Source organism: Sarcophilus harrisii, chromosome 4 (genome assembly GCF_902635505.1).
Source record: "Sarcophilus harrisii chromosome 4, mSarHar1.11, whole genome shotgun sequence".
Classification (NCBI taxonomy): Eukaryota; Metazoa; Chordata; class Mammalia; order Dasyuromorphia; family Dasyuridae; genus Sarcophilus; species Sarcophilus harrisii.
Genome location: NC_045429.1, coordinates 324,127,010 through 324,139,114, shown reverse-complemented (window position 1 = coordinate 324,139,114; position 12,105 = coordinate 324,127,010). Strand labels below are relative to the sequence as shown.

General features: G+C 32.7%; 1 protein-coding gene across 8 annotated transcripts in view; it reads left to right on the top strand.

Moving 5' to 3' along the window:
- The window catches only part of TANC2 (tetratricopeptide repeat, ankyrin repeat and coiled-coil containing 2), a 535,383-nt gene that overhangs the window by 176,083 nt on the left and 347,195 nt on the right, over positions 1-12,105 (top strand). For all 8 annotated transcript variants that reach the window (XM_031965901.1, XM_031965907.1, XM_031965906.1 and 5 more), the window contains one exon: positions 11,546-11,617. In XM_031965901.1, coding sequence (XP_031821761.1) covers positions 11,546-11,617 — 72 coding nt within the window. The remainder of the gene's footprint in view (positions 1-11,545; positions 11,618-12,105) is intronic.

Here is a 12,105-nt window from a genome sequence, read left to right as displayed (position 1 = left end):
ATAATACAATTATTATAACAATATAAATGGAAAGAATGTGAAAAACAAAATAAAACAAAACATTTGGATGTTATGCAATTGTGATATGACCCTGTTTGTTCCCAAGAAAATATGAGAAAATTTATTTTCCTTCATGTTTTACAGAGGTGGGAACATTACCTTTCCTTTTACTCTCAGTTGCTATGTTTAGTTAGTTTTGCTGAAGTGTTTCTCTCTCCCTCTTTTACTCTCTTCTCTCCCTTTGCCCCTTTCTTCTTCTCTCCCTCTCTCTCCATCCTCCTTCCCCTATCCTTGCTTTATGAGATTGATTGCCACTACCAGGAACACAATATTAGAACACAATATAATATCAGAATTATAAGGTCAATAAAAGCATTTAAAAAATGACTGCACATTTTACAAAGCACTCCAGAAATATCCAGTAATTTACCCAAGTTTTATCAATTTAAGACTGTTTGCCTATTGATTCCTAGTTGGAGATGTCAGGAATTGACCAGATGACTGAAAAGTGTAATAATAATATTATTCTCAGCTTCAGAAAGACTCGGGAAGAATTGAGGGTCTTTGGAATATCTTTTTAACACCATGAATCAAGGAAAAAGACATTACCCTGTCATTTAAGAGCAATAATTAACCACTTTTTTCTGAGAAGCGTACTCTGAAAAACTCATAGCAAGCTGAATATCACTTTTAATGTCCCATTAGAAGCACTAAGCTAATAGAATTAAAAATATGTGGACTACTCTCATCCATGTTGTTCTCAGAAAGAATGCCAATGCTTCCTTGAAGCAAGAGTCTGGAATTATAGAATAGAGCCCATAGAAGGCAGAGCTTTGGAGGATGAGTATGGCAGTATTATAGAGAAATCACAAACAGCACCTTCAAAGATAGAAAGTAGCGATCTGGCTGGATCATGGTTTAGTAGGTGCTCATGCAAAAAAGAGAGAAGCAGAGGCAGGGAAATAGATTTTGACCATGCCAAGAAGCTGTTGGAGGCAGAACTGAGAAACAGCAAGGTGGAGCTGGTTGCTGGGAGACAGAGCCATAAGAACTCTGTCATACAGCTTTTTCTAACAGCAACTCAAAGCACATGGCTCTGAAGCCAAAACCTTTTTTTAAATCTCAAAGCCTGAGTTTTCAGGGGATAGGTTCCTTTCTTTATTAGTGCATTAATATGTAGAACATTGTAGTCATTTGTATATCTGTCTAGGAGACATCCTACACATGATATTTCTTTTTAACTATTATGTAGTATCATATTTCTATGCTTTGAATATTTAATAATATTACTTTACTACTGTGTGCTAATTAAATACTTTACTGTTTGATTTATAGATTCTGTTCTCAGTAGATCAGGAGCTAGAAAATGTCTTGAGCCATGTTCCCATTCAAAACTAAACCCTAGTAACATGAGCAATGATACTCATTACTTTATAACAGATTAGGATATCGATCAGGTAAACTGTCCATTAATAAAGACCCCAGTCTGCTTAATGAAATTATAGAGTATCAAATTTTAAGTGTCCCATTTGCTGTTTTATAAGCATTTCAGACTCAAAATTTATGTTTGCTATACTTATTTTATACTTATATTTACTTATATTATACTTATATTTGAAAGGTAGAAATAGGCTGCAATTGGTAGAGATACTGGATGTGCCTTCGGGTATGGTGTATTGAATGGTGAATGGCAGAGACTGAAAGTTTATAAAAAGTTTATAAAAAGAGAGAAACTGACCCTAATCAAGTAAGTGAATCCACTTTGAGTAATAACTTTGAATAGGAAGAAGGACTTGGTACTTAAGGAATAACGTTTGCTTCTTTTTTACAGTACAGTTAGGGGAGAAGGGAGTGTTTTCTCTCTATTTCTGTCTTTCTGTCATTGTCTCTTTTTCTGTCTCTGTGTTTCTGTAGCTAGTCTATCTTTCTTTTGCTCCCTCTTTTCTTCCCTTCTCTCTCTTCTCTTCTCTCTCTCTCTCTCTCTCTCTCTCTCTCTCTCTCTCTCTCTCTCTCTCTCTCTCCCTTCTCTCTCTCTCTCTCCCTTCTCTCTCTTCCTCCCTACTCATTCTGTATGGCATTCAATGACAGAAACTTATGGTCATGGGAGACATGCTTATATTAAGACTGTAAGAGAATTCCAGGATAATACTTCTTGAATTCCAATGTAGACAGATTTGAAAAGAGCTTGGGGCTCAGAGTCAGGTTCCTGTTGGTTGATACATGGCAGATCTTAGTCAAGAAACATTTATTAAGCACTTACTGTGTGCCAGACTTTATGCCAAAGTATGTGAGATTATAAAGAATGGTAATGTGAACTCTTAAGTCAAATGGGGGAAATAAAATATACACAGTTTATTTTAAAAGATAACATGCACAGACTAAATTGGAATTAGGTGCTATGATTGAAGGGAACCAAGGAAAGCCTCTTTTACGAGGTGGCATTTGAAGTGAGAAGAAGGTAGGAAGCAGAAATAGGGCATTCTCATTGATGAAAACCATTGAAATATCCATGATGTATCTATCTTCTGACTAGCATTTTTGAGTTTCTCATTTTTTTTCAAGCCGTTTCTTTCCCTCTTCATAATCTCAGATGTCTACTACTATGGACTATCTCTTGAGCGCCCCCCTCCCATGCACTATTTTCTTTGACCTAGCTTATCCTTGCATAGCTAGCCTGCAGCTCTACGTAAAATTCAGCAAGCTGCATAGGGGCTGGAGAGTGTTCTCCCAATTTCTGTCAGATTCCACAGCCATGAATCACACCTGAATGATCCTGTGTGCAACTTAGTAATTCAGGGGATGGGGAAATCTTGGCTTTCAAACTAAAACTTCAGAAAATCACAACAGAGGAGCTTCTCTTACCCTATTTCTTATCTTTCTATTATCTTCTCTTATCTTATCCTTATTCTCCTATTCTTCTTCAGAAAGAGCCTAAATATGTTCTGGCCAAAGATTTCTTTTTTTGCTAGACTTGGAGGCTCAAGAGGCTTACATGTGAAGAAGATTTGTGCCCTTCAGAGAGAAAGTTCAGTGAGCCCTGACAAGCAACATACCCAGTGAACTTGTTAGAAGGACTTACCCAAGATGTCTTGTTCATCAAGTAGCTGCTCAAGGCCTTTGTAGAAGAGCATTGGAGTGCTTGGATTGTTGGAAATTTCTATGTTCTCTAAACTAACTTACTTTCTCCATTAGTGTATGTTAGTGAGAGAACGTGCCCTAAGTTTATTGAGTTGGAGTAGAATGTTCATTTAAAAAATCTTATTATATTATTCTAATAAATACTTTTTGCTTTGAGCTAATTCAGTTTTCTGGGTGACTGCTTAAGAGTAAACACAATGCTTGAAACTCATGATCTATAATTTAAGGTTGTGTACTTAGAATACGTTCAACTGAGGAAAATTATCTTCCAGGACAAAGCTGTCAAACTCCAGCGACAAAACTCTCCTATTCGTGGAGGGAACCAAATTAAAATGTAGCTAGGAAATGTTTAACATATACATCATAACATATAAAGTTAATTCATGGTTTTGTAAGTTAATATGTAGCCTGTACATTGAGTTTGACAGTACTGTTCCTAGAGACTCAACCAGCCTGATAGGTGGCATGCCTCTGAGGTTCTACTCGTAAATATTCTTACAGGTATATTTGCCAGAAATAAAATGCTGATGATGTTAGTGAATTAAAGGAATTACACTTGCCCCAAGTCTCATGAACAGATATCCTAAAAGACACACACACACACACACACACACAGATACATATGTACACATGAAATTTTATTTGGATATTATGATTTGGCTCAGCCAAAATCTCTATTCTACTACAATTTCTTTAGCTATTTATTAAAGAAATATTTTTATGATCCTTTCTGTGTTTCAGATATTTCAAGTTCCTGAGTGATCTCTTCCTAATAAAATAGAATCCTTGTATTATTTTTATAAAGCTTAGTCTTAATAAAAAGCTTGACTAAAATAGAATCCTTGTATTATCTCTAATCTTAATTAAAAGCTTGACCAAATAAGTATTGCCCTTTTTTCTTAAATCTATTCTATTTATTTCTTCACCCTAATTTATAATAAGAATTTTAATAGTGATTTTCACAATGTTAAATTGTTTTTTCTTGTAATTTGTCATTGATAAAAAATTTTACATAGGGTTTCATAATTGTTGCCTTTCATTGGTTTTACACTAAAATTTCATTGGAGGAATACTTATTTATAATTACAGAAATAGCTCACTTAAAAAAAAATAAGGTATTTCTAAAAAAGTTCACTGTAAAATCAATGATTCAAATCCAGTTTCACATTTTTTTGCATTATAAAAGAACTATATTATTGGAGGGAAGAGGGGACCCTCATAAAAGAATAAGTTTAAAAATTAACAAGAAAGGATATAAACAGAACATAGGCCCACACATGTTAGCCATACAATATAGTGATATATATGTGGGGATCTTTTGTATCACTTTTGGATTTTTTGTGCTTGTTGCCATTATTAACACCATCTCTCTCAGTTTTCTTTCACTCCACCTTTTATCCAGACTTTTTAAGATTGAAAACCATTGGGATATGATGAAAACAAGTGTTGTATTTACAAATAACATGAATTAATATACAAGTATAAACTTGGGCAACTCACCCAGGCTCTATTGGACCCTGTTTTCTCATCTCTAAAATGAAGTAATTGGATTAGATGAGAGCTTAAAGGTACCTTTCAGCTTTAAAGCTATTATCCTTTGACTTTTATGCTAAGGCATTCTTTTCCCTTCCTAATTCCCTATTTCCCTAATAAGCATTTATTAAGAGCTGAGCAAGGATGCTCAAAGAATCAAAGATACTATCCCAAGTAAATGATAACCTAATTGGAGTAAAAGATAAATATAAAGGTATGAAATAACTAGAGAATAAAGCAGTATAATTAAGTGTTAATTTTTCTAGGACACACTGGTAACTAGTATAATAGGAATTTAGATAAGCAAAAAATCATTATAGACAGAAGTTAGTTGTTGGGTTAGGTTTAACCTCATCTCTCATATCCAGCTACTAACTCCTTTGAATTCTGCCTTCAAAATATTGTTCCTTTACATTTCCGTATTTCCATTCCACTTTGAAAAAGTTTTATTTATGCCTTTGGTTTCATACACTGTAGACATTTACTGATTGAGTTCTCTCTCCTCCTATACCTTTTGTACAAAGACAAAAAAAAAAAAGCACAACTACTGACACAGTCAACATATCTCATAGTATATGAAACATTATGAATCTTTGTCCATGACTTCTTGAATGATTGATAGCAAGTATATTTAATCTTTTTTTTTTTTGGAAACGATTTCATTTAGCCTGAATTTATTTATCTTTTAGTATTATTTTTATTTACATTTTTATAATATTATATAATATATAATAATAAAACATTTCATAATATAACATTTGCTCTTTTTCCTTAGTTATCAGTTCTTATAAATATCATTATTATATAACAGGGTTCATGCCTCTTCCAATCTAAATATAAAATATATGCTGAGCTAAGTGGGTGTAGGATATCTACACAGTCATGCGTTGCAAAGGGCTTCTAGACATCTACTAACTCTCAGAATTGTCTCATTTTAACTTATTTTCACACTGACAAATCTAGATTTCCAGAAATAGTCCACTGACATATTAAACTCCGTGCTAAGGGTAACTCTTTTGAGAGGAAATATACATCCTTTAACTGACCACTATAATTTTTGAGCTTCCCTGATGCATTTTTGTTTACAGAAACAGCCATTCATAAGCATAGCCGTTTACTAAAAGCAAAATAAATAATTTAAACTTTTACATTAAGGAAAGTGAAAAACAAAAAATTCATCAAATTCTTCACATAAACTCAGGACACACTCTTCCTGACACGCTTAGTATCAAGGAAAAATGAATACATACTTAAAGGAGTCTGTTAAAGAGGCATATAAGGAAAAAAATGTTTTGAACAACTCATAGTTGTGGTCCAATATCATTCATCCATTCAGCAATATCTATACTAATACTAAAGCTACTTCTGTGCTTAATTGCTGGACAAATCTTCTCTTATACTTGAATGTGGCATTTATAAGCTCTTTCAATTTATAGTCATTCTTAACTTTTTATGACCTCTTTCCTTTTAATGTGAACAGTAGTGGTCTTAAAGGAGCCAGACTTGCAAAATTCATCTGGTTGGCTGTTTTTGGATTATGCAAACCAACCCAGACAGTTAATCACTCACTTGGATGAAACCTTATCCAATCCGATAAGGGCTCACAGAAAAACAAGCTCAAATTGACTTTCTGAGAAAGGTAAACAAACCTGTCTTGTTTATCATGTCTACCAAGTCACCTTTATCTTGTCTCTCAAATCATCAGCAGTGCCTGCTTTTGCCTTTTCTGCTTTTCCCTCTCAGACAACCTTTAGGTGATGCTGAAAGACAGAAACTGAAACTCTTGACTTCATTGAGCCACTTAGGAACAAGCAGGAAAATCGGTTTGCTCTTGGTCTCTTTAGACAATTCTATTAAACTATTTATCTGCCACCTGCTATTTGTTTTTCACTTGCCATTCTTTAATGTTTAGTCTTAGCTTCTTATACGTTCCTGATATTTCTCTTTGGAGAAAATCTTCCCAATGTTTCTCCTTCACTTTTCAAAACTCAAATCAGAATCTCCTGGCTTCCTGGGACTCAACTTTTATTACAAAAGTGAAAGTGTGGGTAACTAGAAGGTGAAGTGAATATAATTCTGAATTTGGAATAAGAGAGTTAAAATCCTATCTTAGACACTTGTTAACACTCAACCGCTTTTAACCTCAGTTTCCTGATCTTTGAAATGGGGATAATAACAACACTTCATAGAGTTACTGAGAGGATTGAATATTGATAACATTTGTAAAGTTTTCATATATCTTAAATGCTTTCATCAGAAGTTAACTAACTCAGCAGATGTTCCCTATATAATCAATAACTTAACGTCATATTTGTCTTTTAATATGTGTAGGATTTCTCAACTGCCCTCTTTAGTTCTAAAGCTATAATATGCAGAAGAGCTAAAGACACAATCCCCTTCAGATTAAATATTCTTTCATCTGATTTTATGTCTTTTAACTATGTTTCTTCATAGATATATTTTCCCATTTTTTAATTTAAAAAATTCTTTATCTACCTCTTTAAGCAATAAGATTTTTTACATATTCATGAAACATCATCCTATACTGTACACAAGGATATTTGGTTTTTTATGTTTATTCCACAATTCATTTTCCTTTCAAAAAGTGCTCAATCCCATCAGAAAGCTGTTTCTTCATTTACACATTTTATCAGTTTTAATTAAAGCAAGGTTTTTCTCCTGCTTCTTTTAGGCATCTTGTTCACCTATAACAGCAATAATAATTAATATTATTTAAGAGTTGGTTTGCATATTTGTCCTTATGCAAAAGTTCTTTTACTGTCCTTTTCATCACTATTGAAAAGTTTTCTGAAGTTTTAGAATAGGCTTTAATTCTAGTTATTGGTTTTTCTCTTACTTTTTACACATATTTTATACAATACTTTTATACAATAAAATTTCATGTCAGGGGAAAATATCTGTAAATTGTAAATTATGCTTACTGTGTTCTCATGTTCCTTTTTTTTAATCTTTATTTTTTCTCTACTTGATATTTTATTTTTCCAATTGCATCTAGAGATAGTTTTCAACATTCATTTTTATAAGATTTTGAGTTACATATTTGATACAGGTTGTACAATCATGTTAAATATGTTTCCACATTAGTAATGTTGTGAAAGAAGAATCAGGACAAAAGGGAAAAGCCCCAAGAAAGAAAAAAAAAGTGAAAATAGCATCCTTGATCTGTATTCAGACTCCAACTTTCTTGCTCTAGATTTGGAGAGGCTTTTTTATAGTGAGTCTTTTGGTAATTTTCTTGGATCATTGTTTTACTGAGAGCTAAGTCTGTCATAGCTGACTATCACTGTATACAGTGTTGCTGTTATTGTGTACAATGTTCTCTTTGTTCACTTCATTCACCATCAGTTCATGTAAGTCTTTCTAGGTTTTTCTGAAACCTGCGTGCTTATTTCTTATTGTACAATAGTATTCTTGTACATTTGTATATCACAACTTGTTCAGTCATTCCCCAAGTGATTAACATTTCCTCAATTTCTAAATCTTTGCTGCCACAAAAAAAAAGCTGCTATAAATATTTTTTTGTTGTGCATGTGAATCTTTTCTCCTTTTTAATGATCTCTTTGGCATACAGACATAGTAGTGGTATTGCTGGGTTAATGCATACCAAAAGTTACATATATTTAATAACCCTTTGGGCATTGCTCTTCAGAATAGTTGAATCATTTTACAACTCTGCCAGACAGTATTAGTGTTCCAATTTTTCTACATCTTCAACATTTATCATTTTTCTTTTGTTATTTTATTATTGACTATTAGACAATCTGGTAGACTCAGAATTGTTTTAATTTGCATTTCTCTAATCAATAGTGATTTAGAACATTTTTTATGTGACTAAATTTAATTTCTTCATCTCAGAACTATCCATATCCTTTGACCATTTATCATTTGGGGAATGGCTTGTATTTTTATACATTTGACTCAGTTCTCTATATATTTGAGAAATGAGACCTTTTTTGAGAAACACTGGTTAAAATTCTTTCCTAGTTTTCTGCTTTCTTTCTCATCTTGGTTGCATTGATTTGATTTTGTGCAAAACCTTTTAAATTTAATGCAATCAAGATTATCCATTTTATATTTCATAATGTTCTTTAGATTTAGATTTATTTTATGTCTTGTAATTTTGCTAAAGTTGTTAATTATTTCTTGTAGCTTTTTAGCTGATTCTCTCAGTGTACCATCATATCATCTGCCAAGACTGATAGGTTTGTTTCCTTATTAACCTATTCTAATTCCTATAATTTATTTTCCTTCTTGTATTGTTAAAGTTAATATTTCTTGTAGTATAGTATTAAATAATGGTGGTGATAATGGGCATCCTTATTACACCTCTGATCTTATTGGAAAAGCTTCTAGTTTATCCCCATCATATATAATGATTGCTGTTAATTTTATATAGATACTGTGTGGAATAGAGAAAAAAGGTGAAGAACTTACAGGAATATGTGAATTCTTTTTCTGTATTTTCTTTTCATTATTTCTGTGTTTCCCCTATGACCTGTATAATACATGCAGGCCCAGATATACTTGAGCCTTCGCCAGCTATATCTGAAGCCTGAAAGCCTGATTTTCTGTTTCCCAGAAATCAGGTGATTTCAGGGAAACAGAAAATTTCCATTCCAATCTCTCCGGATAACAATAACCAATTAGATGCCTCCCCCTCCCCTTCTCAATACTCTCTTACTTGTGACATAATCTCTTGTATAAAAGCTGTGTATTATTACTACTTCTTTAGCTTTCCTACCAAGAACTTTCTCTTTCCCTTATCTCATGATACAACAGCTCATCTTCTGGAGGCATAATAAATGACCTTTCTGCTTTCTATTTTGAGTGATCTCTGAGTAGTCATTTTAGGTGGGGATTTTCCACATCCCATGCAATACTGTTTATCATTTTAAGGAAAACACCATTTATTGCTGTGTTTTCTAGTGCTCATGATAGATATGGGTGCTATATTTTGTTGAAAGCTTTTTTTTAATCTTTTGTGATAATCATGATTTCTGTTGGGCTTGTTATTGATACGGTCAATTATGCTGATAGTTTTCCTAATATTGAATCATTCTTTCATTCTTTGTATAAATTCCACCTGGTCATATTGATATATTGATAGTATTTTTTCTAAAAAATTTCATCAATATTCATTAGGAAAATTGGCCTGTAATTTTCTTTCTCTTGTGGCTTTTCCTGGTGTAGGTGTCAGCATTTTGTGTCATAAAAGGAATCTTCTTTTTCACCTATTTTCCAAATAGCTTATACAGATTTGGAATTAATTGTTCTTTAGATGTTTGGTAGATTACACTTGTAAATCCATCTGGCTCTGGAGATTTTTTTCTTAGAGTGTTCATTGATAGTGTATTCTCACCTTCTGACCCCAGATCTCATTTCTAACTTAGGAACTGAAAAATCTGGGCCAAGAGCCAAGAGGTTGTTTGTCATTTTTTGGCATTGACTTGATAAAAAATTCCACAAAGAAATTCATATCCACTATAAATTTTATAATTAATCAGAAATGAAAAGAAAAATCTGCTCTCTTCTGACACAGTATTAACAGTATATTAATTAGAAAACAAAAACTTCTGACTCACTCAGGACTAAAATCCTGCATATAAACATATTAAAATAATTTATATGAATCTTGTACCTATCACCATATGTGTCCCCTTAGTAGTTTTCTGTCAGAATTAGAAATATTTGGAGTTTGTATCCTTCCTATGCAGGAGTTAGAGATGTGAAAGCTAATCATGAGAGATGAATAGAACTTTATAATCTAGAATCTCAGTATTAGAGCTCATGGCCTAATAAAAAGAGCATAGAATTTGTAGGCAGAAGGAGTGAGTTCGAGTTCTGCTTCATCCATTTACTACTTTGTTGATCATAAGCAAATTACCTCAACTCTTTGGGTTTCAGTTCTTTGAAAAAGGAGAGGACTAAAGTAAATGACCTAGGTTTCTTTCCAGCTTTAACTTTTTATGCTTTTATGACCTTCAAGATTATCTAGTCTAATCATTCCATTTTATAGAAGCTGGAGAGGTGATTGCCTTGTCCCAAATCACACATCATATATCTTAGTGACAGACCTGAGTCTACAATCTGAATCTATAATTTTTTAATGTTCTCCATGCTATCCCTTCCTTCCCCATGCTAAATATAGTAAACCTTTCATTGCTAAACAAGTTAAATTTCATATTTTTAATATATTGACACATGATTATAGACTGTAATTAATACTGCCTATACCATTAGGTATGTTATGCCCCCCACTTCTAGATTGTTATATGAGTCAAATGAGATTATGAATGTAAAGTTGCTTGTGAGATATTCTTCTTATCATCAGTCTGATGGAATTTTGTTTATTGCTTTAGGTTTTCTTGATTATATGAAGAAATAAACTTTTCTCCTTTGTTTACTCAAATTGCAGGATCTTGTTATTGAATCATGTGTTATTTTTTGGCACATATGGAATTGCTTTGCATATATTCAGTGTACTGAAACAAAAAACAAAGGCTAATTAAGCTTTCCTCGAATTAGACAGGTGTGATTTTATTACAGAACTGGGAAAAAAAAGATCCCAGAGATTATCTGAAGAACTTTAGCAACATGTGCAGCAATAAATTCATTTATATTCATCTTTAAATAGAACAGATCGCAAACTTTCCAGTGACTAAGAATAACATAAAATAAAAGCAAATCATGGGTATTTAGTCTTCTAAGTCTGTCATTTCTTCTGTAAATTTAAATCACCATACACTTTTTGGTTGACATTATTAGAAGATACAAATAGTAACAAAAAAGAAATTACATTGATGCCATATTTCTTACATGTGGATATACTTATGCTACTTTCGTTCTCTTGCAGATGGAGGGAGCGAGGAGCCACCAGATCAGAGACAATCAAGTGTAGACTCTCGCCAAAGCCGATCTGGGCAAGGTAATTTGTTATTTAATTTATCCCTGAATTTAAACACACACACGTGCACAGACACGACAATTTACTTTTTTTATGCTGCTGAAGTGGTGAGTTTAAAACTATAGGGCTGCAAGTCATTTGGCCAGTTTTGAGTTTTAATAGTATAGTCTAAATATGTCATAGTAGGAATCTGATTTAGTTGTATCATGTTTTTAAAAATGTAAGGAAATCAAAATGACAGAAAAAGAAACTATAAAAATTAGTAGTGTAGCTTTGAAACATTTCATCAAAGAACTTATTAACTTTTCAAAGTAATGTAATGAACAGTCCGTGTTCTCATATGATTGCATGTCAGAAAAAGAGACTTCTGGAATGTGATTGAAGTTAAAACTTTAAAATAGCACTGCCAGTTATTTTATAAGATCATTGTGCTTTTTGTTTTTTACACTGAAGTTTCTAAAACTTTAAGATATGGCAAAATTGTGGTTGTATAATTTTGCTGTTAAATT